The 9,560-nt window shown below is 34.6% G+C and overlaps 1 protein-coding gene across 1 annotated transcript; it reads left to right on the top strand.

The window, feature by feature from the left end:
• Positions 1-6,706: 6,706 nt before the first annotated feature.
• On the top strand, positions 6,707-7,449 carry LOC100242727 (kunitz type trypsin inhibitor 104). Its single transcript, XM_002265499.5, has one exon. It carries the CDS (start codon positions 6,769-6,771, stop codon positions 7,354-7,356), a length of 588 nt encoding a protein of 195 aa, XP_002265535.2. The 5' UTR covers positions 6,707-6,768; the 3' UTR covers positions 7,357-7,449.
• The last annotated feature ends 2,111 nt before the right edge of the window (positions 7,450-9,560 follow it).

Here is a 9,560-nt window from a genome sequence, read left to right on the forward strand (position 1 = left end):
AAGGTTATGGAAAGAGTTGGAGAGCAAGCAAACACAAAAAAGAAGGCTAAAAGATATAGCTTGAAGAAGAAAGAAGGTTAAAAGATATAGCTTGAAGTTCAAATATTCTAATTCGAACTCAAAATCTAGCAGTAATATGTGCTATGACTTTAAGGTAAAATCTGGAGTACTTCTTGAGGTTAATTTTAGGCATATATTGTTTTAAAGCTTAGGAAGTCAGAAGTCCAATGCTTCAAACAATGTGCAAATTGAAGTTAAAAAAAGAAGAAGATATGAGTGATTGAAGAGAATTGCACAAAGAGAAACCAATGAGTGTCAGTTTTGCATGAACATACAAATTTTCCCATGATCATGTGAAATGAATTAGAGAGCTAAAATTATATAACAACTTAGAAACATATGAGAATCATTTTCGCATGAACATGCAAATTATCACACGATTGTGCCAAATACACCAGAATGATGTTGGAATGTTGCTAATCCATTTCTATTTCGCATGACCATGTGAAATGGAGCATCCTCATGTGAAAACATATTTTCATTAAAGACTTTCGTGATCCAGAATTTTAAAATTTTGATTGAGAGCCTTTGATTTGGAAAGAAGATTTTACATTCTCTCTAAGATCTTGCCATATATCAACTTAACTTTTGGCCTATACGTAGGGCATTAGTTTTCATTTTTAGGAGTTCTTGAATATTCCTAGATGTTCTTGGATTTTCTTGGAGGTAGAAGACGATATTGAAGATTCTTGATTTGTTTTTTCTATTTTAATAAATTGTTTCTAATTTCTTTTATTAAAAAATGGTTCTTTATTCTTCTTTAATAGATTGTGTGGATGAAATCACCATCATAAGAGGCTAAAAAGCCATCTTAGGGTATGAAACATGAAAACCTAGGGTTAAGGCCAAGAGAAAACAATAGGTAATATTGAACTAAGAATGAAATGAACGAAAGGTTGAGACATAATAAATAAAATAAAGATATCCTCTAATGTTAGTTTAAATTAGGGGATGATGCAATAACCCATTCCTTGATACTATGAATTCTTTGTAATTCTTGATTCCTACTTATTTGAGGTTTTTGTTGTTGTTATCTATCCTAAGACAAATCTATACAAAGCGGTAAAGGCCTAAATCCTTAACCTAAACCCAATTTTTATATCCATTCATCTATTTTGTATTTCAATAATGAAATAAAATATTAAAAGATAGGATACAAATACAACTTTGAGTTATGGAACTCAAGTTGATCTCATTTAACCTTGAATACCCTAAGACTAACTAAAATTGATACTCTTGTTTTTTTCTTGAGGCTTTACACCCAAAATTGGATTGTGGAACCCCCAATCTTAAATTATTTGAATTAGAAATCAATAATTCTTTTGTAATTTAATTATGTTTGTTTTAGTGAATTTAATTTCATTCAAATCATTTCACACATTTTCAATTCAAGAAATTAGGCAAAAAAAATCATTTGGATCTAGTTTGTCCATAGGTTAGTCCTTGAGGACGATACCCAGAGTACTATAAAAGTCATAATGATTTTTTTTTCCTGGTTTTTTTTTACCAGAATTCCTATGTAAAAAGACTTAATATTTTAAAGAATCATGGTTAAGTCGCATGCACATGGTCATAACACTATTAGTGAGTTGAGCTTGAGACAATAAATCTCAGTGAATTTCTACATTTGGAGTTCACTTTTCTTTTATTTTTCAGTTTTCCAGTTCTCTTTCTCATTTACAAAATCATTTTTTGTGCTCCTAACCAACACTCACACTTCGAAAACCCTTACCTCTAGAATTATTAATCTAAAGTTCCTTCTGGAGACAACCTAACGACTATATATATATAATTGTTAGTTCCTTTTTATTTTTTTGTCTAAGAACTAAAAGTTACAACAAACAATCAAGTTTAATTTCTTGAGGTGAACTCACATTTCATAGTGTTATTATTATTATTTTTATTTTTATATTTAAACTAGGAATGAAAGTTGAACTAGAGGCCTGACTCTTGTGACTACAAATCAACGTCTTCATTACTACACGATATTTGTTGAAGATTATTCATGATTCACATGGTTTTTTCATTTCAAACAAAAATTTGAATTTTTTATCTATTTCCATAAGTTTAACAAATTGATGGAAAATTAGTTTGATTGAAGAATCAAAATATTTCAATGTGATATGGAGAAGAATTCAACTCTAATATATTTTTTGAACATCTTTAAAATAATGGAATAGAATTACATGTTTCATGTATTAGAACTCCTGAACAAAACAAAGTGGTTGAGTGAAAACATCGACATATTGTTGAAACCAAACTAACCATGCTCTTTCATGCCAACTAGCCATTATCTTTTTGGGTTGAAGTCCTTCTTATGGTTGTCTATCTTATAAATAGGTTCTCATCCTCAACTCTTAAAAATGCTAGCCTTTACTTTAAGGTCTACAAAAGACATCTTGACTACATTGGTTTGTGAGTGCTAGGATGTCAATGCTTTCCATTACTACAACATCAAAGTAGTTCAAAGTTTACTAATAAGACTTATTCATGTGTCTTTCTTGGATGTAGCTCAATTCATAAGGGTTATAGATGCTTGAAGCCTCAAACAAGGTGTGTTTATATTCTAAACATGTTGTTTTTGATGAAGACACCTTTCCTTATAAGTCCTCACATATGGTCTCTAATTCAACAAATTTAGAAATATTTGACTTCCCTTCTTTGAATGAATGGTTAGGTTCAACTAATAAGAGAACTACCTCCTCGGTTGATTCACAAATTCTAAGAAGTTTGATAAACTCCAAAGAGGAAAGTTTTAATATTTTCCCTTATTATTGTAATCCTAATTTTATTGCAAGTTTTATTCCAAATATTGTAGGAAATAATGAAGAAAATCAACCTAGCTTGAATGATATAACTACACCTCAAATTCTCTTGCAAATTTTGCCTTTGTTTTGATGGTTCAAACTACTCCAACTTTAGAGAATTCAATTCCAATTGTAAATGAAAGTCTTGCATGTGCTTCTCTTTCTGTTGAAATTCAACTTGAACACAATGTCATGTCATAAGTTTTTCCAATTGAGTTAGTGCCACAAACTTAACCCATTGGAGCTAGAGAACCACCCTCTTATCTCAATGACTACAGTGCCTTTGTCATTTCATCACCAATCTCTTATTGTGTGCATGATCCCATTCCATCTAAGCTAAAGACCTTAAAGATTGCTCTATAGGATTTTTGTCGGATTAATTTCATGAAAGATAAACTTCAAGCCTTTCATGATGATAACACGTGGGAGCTTGTTACTCAACCATTTGAAATCAATGTTGTTGGCCCCAAATGGGTATATTGTATTAAGTATAAAGAAGATGATTCTAATTATTATGTTAAGTTCGTTTGGTTGCAAAAGGTTTCACACAGGTATAATGAGTGGACAACGATGAAACTTATTGCCCTATGGTTAAACCAAGCATCATTTGTCTTATCATAATTCTATCTCTTTCTTTCGATTGGAGGAAGTACTAGTTGGACATAAAGAAAGGGTTCTTGCATGGGCATCTAAAGGAGACGATTTACATGGATAGCTTTTGGGATTTATTAATTCTCTTTTTCCTAATTATTTGTATTTATTAAAGAAATAATTATTTGGTTTGAAATAAGTGTCGCATGCTTAGTTTGATCACCTCTCATAATTTTTGCTCTAACACGGTTTCTATTACAACAATTTATTACACCCACAACATTGCTATTTCTCCTCATATATGTAGATGATGTTCTTGTTTTAGGCAACAATAACCAATTTAATATTGCAAGTCGCCTTGAGCAACTTAGTTATGGATTTGCAATTAAATATCACAACCCTTTACATTATTTTCTTGGCGTGGACATTAAATATTTTGATAGGGAAGCCTTTCTTTCTCAACATAAATATATACATGACCTACTTTTAAGAACTAAGATGCTTGACAGTAATCCCGTTGTCACATCTCAATTTCTTGCTGACAAGCCATCTCCTTTGAACAATATCTTGACTGATGCTAATGCTTTCTGTAGTATTTTTTGAGCCCTTCGATACTTAACTTTCATGCAATCAGATATTATTCATGTAGTTAATCAAGTATGTCAATATTTTAGTAATCCTACTATGGCTCACTTGAAGTCTATAAAACGCATCTTATAATACCTTAAGGAAACCCAACACTTTAATCTACATTATCTCTCCACCAGTCCAACATCTTTTCATTGGATTAGTGATGTCGATTGGGTAGGTTGTCCTACTATAAGAAGAAGCACCATGGGTTGTTGTGTCTTTATTGGAGCAAATTACATGTCTTGGTGTTCAAAGAAACAACCAACAATTGCTCCCTTGAGTATCAAGGTAGGCTACCACTCTTTGGCCTTCTTTGTAACTGAGTTGACTTAGATTAATTATCTCCTACGAGATATTGTTGTGTCCATCTCTAGACTACCATAATTATTTTGTGACAATGTTAATGCTCTTTACATCCATTAATCCTATGTTTCATGTTCATTCTAAGCATATTGAGCCCTCTTGTCTCACACTATGTTTCCACATATTCTCACATACTATGTTTCTACATATTCTCAATTTGTTGATATATATATATATAAATCATTATTAAAGGATGTCTTCACCGTGTTTCATGACAAGAGTCCATATTCATTCCACTCTACCTTGAGAGGGCATATTAATGAAAATAATAAAAAAGATACATATTTTAATGGAAATATTTAAAGAAATACATAGAATCAAGTGTAGAAATAGTAGGAATACACTCTCATCCATATTTCCATAAATCTAAAAAACTCAAATATTAACAACATTTAATTTTTTAAATTTTAGGATATTTTTCTATATATATTTTTGATAGCAATAATTTTTTATTTCTTTCCTAATATAACTCATCTATATTTTTATATAAAGTTCCAAAGGAATTAAGTAAATAAAAATTCACAACTTCCATTATCAAAATACACCAAACTTTGCATGTACATAAAGAACAAAAATACTGTTGATCCATTGAGATCAGTATAAGGTTTGAATTAATGATGATGATCGTGACACTGATCCACTGTGATAGCAGAAGGTTTGAATGATGATAATTAATGCGACACTGATCCACTGTGGTTAGCAGAAGGTTTGAATGATGGTAGTGATGACACTGGGCATCCTGAGACGTACTTGCTCTATATTTATTTTGTAGCTTTTATGATCAGACATTATTTTATTCACCTTCTTTGGTCGTTGAAATGGGTATTAGCAGCCACCATGCTTTAGAAGTGGGCTTACATGTCCACATTTTTTGGTAAAAAAACCAGTCATTATTTCTTGGATCGATTATGTAAAACGTCACTACGTTTGTTATCAGAGCATGTTTCAAGCCATATTGTCTTTTGAAGGATTATTCTGAATTTCAATTGAAAAATGAATAAAATAAAACATAGAGAAAGTCCATAGTTCCAAGCCCTCCTATGCCTTTGGAGTTGCCACTCTAAGAACCTACTCAATGGTTAAAAATGCGGGGGAGGCTTCTGGCTCGGAATCTTCTCTCAGAGCCACTGAAAGAAGAAACAAAAATAGATTGAAGAAAATATTGGCTTTATACAAACTTTGTTTTCCAAATTCCGGAAGCGTAAGCATTACTCTTTTCATGTTCATATTGTGAGCACTCATATATGAGTGTTTGATAAATTTATTTAAGTCATTAAGTGAATTAAATAAGTTTGATAAAGTAACTTAATAGTATTATTTAAAGTCAAAACAAACTTTAAATAATAAGTAAAAACAGTCAATTCCTTCTTAAATTCACATCTTTCTTTTATCATTTTACCCTTATTTGTCCTAATTATCTCTACGATTTCCTTTGCTATTCCAGACCTTCACTATTACTCAACCTTATTTGCCGTCTTTATAATTTATAAAGATAAATATGTTAATTTGATGATTTAAAATATGTTTTAAGTTAATTTTATCAAATAATTTTAATACTTAAAGTAAAAATTAAATAATAAGTTTTAAGTTGATAATTTAAGTATAATTTATCTTAAAACCAACTTAAGTTATTAAATAATATTATAAGTATTAAGTTTTACCAAACATCCTCTAATTATTCTACTTAAATTGTTATTTTCTTTTTTACTTTAATTAAATTATTAGAGATATGTCTAAAATGGAATGAATGAACACCTCTTTTTGTACATCATGCATGCATTTCTTTTTCACTTTCAAATGCATTAAATTTTTTTGTTTAATTAGACTAGAAAAATGCCTTTCAAGCAATTAGGATTTAGGCTACGTTTTGGATAAGAGAGGTAGAAATTAATCAACTGGCTACCTTAGTTTGAATATTGGAAACCTCACGCAGGAATGCGATAAGAACTTTTGAAATTTTTACACAAATTTGTAAATGATAATCCTAATCCACACTATCCATGTGTGACGGCTTTGAAAATATCTCACCTTGTGGCAAAGAACAATTCTCCAAGGAGTGAATTGTTGTACATGCATGACTATCGTGCAGGAAGGCATTGAAATATGAGGCTCATACTGGCACCTTATGGTACAAGTAATGCTTCATTTGACCGGCACGTGTACGGACCTTTTGCCATCGTGTCATCTTGCAGACGTGCCACGTCTCCATTCAATAGCTTATATATATTCAACTATAGAGCCATGGATATAACACAAGAATTATACGACCTAAAAGAAGTTTGTTAGCAGATTGTAACCTTCTTGTCTGAGAAAAATCATGTTGAGGTTGATTGGAGCTGTGGGCTACATATGGCTAGTCATGGCCATATCCTCAGTGGCTCAACCATCCAACGATACAAACTCTCCAGTGCTCGACACCTCCGGACAGGCTCTTCAACGTGGTGTAGAGTATTACATACTGCCCAGTACTAATAGTTCTGGTGGCGGTCTCACCTTGATCAATCGCAATGGGTCGTGCCCGTTGTATGTTGGTCAGGAAGACCAAGCTTCCTCACAAGGCTATCCTGTTACATTCGCACCATTCTTCGAGCAAGAGACGATTATCAGGGAGTCCAGGGACTTCAGTGTTCAATTTGTTGCCTTCACAATCTGTATCCAGTCCACAGCATGGAGACTAGGGGAGAGAGACCCTGAGACACAAAGGAGATTGATTGTCACCGGAGGTGAGACTGGATACTTCAGAATTGAGAGGAACGGAGAAGGCTACTATCTGGCATGGTGTCCTACGGATGTGTGTCCAATTTGTAAGTTCGACTGTGGGTCCGCTGGTATTCTTGTTGAGAATGGAAAGAGGCTGTTGGCTTTGGATGGTCCTGTACTTTCTGTTGTGTTTAAGAGGGCTTAGTTTTTCATTTTATATGGGGGGCTCTTCCATCTACGTACAAGTGAATAAATGGAGCTCCGAGCGTGATGAAATACTATATGTATTATTAATAAATGGCTAAGTAACAAGAATAAAGAGATTGGCTTGAAATTGGATACTTTTCTCATTAACAGAATGTAGTATATATATACACATGTTTGATCTAATCTTCTCCTAAATTATAGCTACAGAATCAGAAATATGAGACTAATTATGCTCCTATACAATCAGCTAATTATGTCAAGATAATCATACCATAACTAACATATAATTTCCTTAATACTCCCCCTCAAGTTGGAGAGTGCAAATCAAGAACTCCCAACTTGGTGCACAAAAATTCGAACTGCTCCCTGCCAAGTGCCTTTGTAAAAACGTCCGCCAACTGCATCTTTGTAGAAACATAACACGGACGAATTACCCCAGCTTGAAGTTTTTCTCGAACTATATGACAATCAATCTCAATGTGTTTAGTACGTTCGTGAAAAACTGGGTTAGCCGCAATATATAAAGCTGCTTGATTATCACAAAACAATGGTGCTGGTTTGTCCAATTCAACCTTCAAATCTTTAAGTATGTACCTCAACCAAGTCAATTCCAGGCAAGTATTCGCCATTGCTCTGTACTCTGCTTCTGCTGACGAACGTGAAACATTCGTTTGTTTTTTTGATTTCCAAGAGATGAGTGATGATCCGAGGAAAACACAATAACCAGAAACGGAACGTCTTGACATACGACATCCTCCCCAATCTGAATCGCAAAATGCGCTGAGTGTTAAATTATTTTCAGATGGAAGAAAAAGACCTTGACCTGGTGATCCTTTAATATATCGGAGGACCCGTAATGCTGCTTCCCAGTGCGGCTTCCGAGGTGTGTTCATGAATTGACTTAGTGTACGTACTGAATACACTATGTCAGGCCTGGTTACAGTCAAGTATATTAATCTGCCAACCAGTCTCCGATACCTACTTGGATCATGAAGTAACTCGCCATCTTCATCAGTCAATTTCAAGTTTTGCTCCATCGGAAATTTTTCGGGCTTCGCTCCTGTCAATCCTGTGTCTTGCAAAATATCTAATGCATATTTTCTTTGAGACATAAAGATTCCCTTTTTAGAGCGAGAGAATTCTATACCCAAAAAATATTTCAATTCACCGAGGTCTTTAATAAAAAAACGCTTGAGCAGATGAGTCTTGAGCATCTTGATTTCATGCAAATCATTACCAGTCAACAGGATATCATCAACATAAATGAGAATAGCAGTGAACTTGTTACCTTGGGATTTAGTAAAAAGTGAATAATCTGCTTTGGACTGTATGTAACCCGCAGACTTAACAGTAGCAGTAAAAGTTGAGAACCAATTGCGTGATGCCTGTTTCAAACCGTAAATAGATTTGCGAAGCCGACATACCAGATTCTCCCCCTGTCGGCGAAGACCAGGAGGTGGAGTCATATAAACCTCTTCTTGTAAATTGCCATGAAGGAATGCGTTGTGCACATCAAGCTGATGGATGTACCAATTTCTGGAAGATGCGACAGTCAGCAAACAGCGAAGAGTGGTGAGTTTGGCAGTTGGAGAAAAGGTTTCCTGATAGTCGATACCGGCGACCTGTGTGTAGCCCTTGGCAACCAAACGGGCTTTATAGCGTTCAATGGTCCCATCAGAATGGTATTTGATCTTGTACACCCAACGACAGCCAATGGGTTTGTGTCCCGGAGGAAGAGGGACCATCTCCCAAGTGTTGTTTCGTTCTAGAGCCTGAAGTTCGGTGAACATGGCTTGGCGCCAACGTGGATCACAGTCAGTTTGTTCAAAGGATGAAGGTTCGGTTTGGGCTGTCAAAAGAGCTAAAAAAGCACGGTGATGGGGTGAAAAACGAAAAAAAGAAAGGTGAGAAGAGAGGGGATACCTTGTACCTTGACAAGAACTTGATTGCGTGGAAGAATGATTAAGCTGGGCAGACATGGCATAGTCGTGGTGCCAGGCAGGAGGCTGAATATGACGAGTGGAACGTCGAAGAGGGGGTTCATGGGTGGGGGAAGGGGCTGACGTGGTGGAGGGTACTGAGGGCACGGAAGGTGGGGAAGAAAGCGAAGAAGGAGATGGAGAAGAAGGTAAGGGTGACGCAACTGATTCTGGGGATAAAGGTTCGGGAACATCAGTATTAGAGGAAGGTGGAGATGATACA

The sequence above is a fragment of the Vitis vinifera genome, chromosome 4 (genome assembly GCF_030704535.1).
Source record: "Vitis vinifera cultivar Pinot Noir 40024 chromosome 4, ASM3070453v1".
Lineage (NCBI taxonomy): Eukaryota > Viridiplantae > Streptophyta > Magnoliopsida > Vitales > Vitaceae > Vitis > Vitis vinifera.

What these genes read in the sequence shown, in the direction of transcription:
- LOC100242727 (XM_002265499.5), top strand. Translation starts at nt 6,769, where the DNA reads ATGTTGAGGTTGATTGGAGCTGTGGGCTACATATGGCTAGTCATGGCC.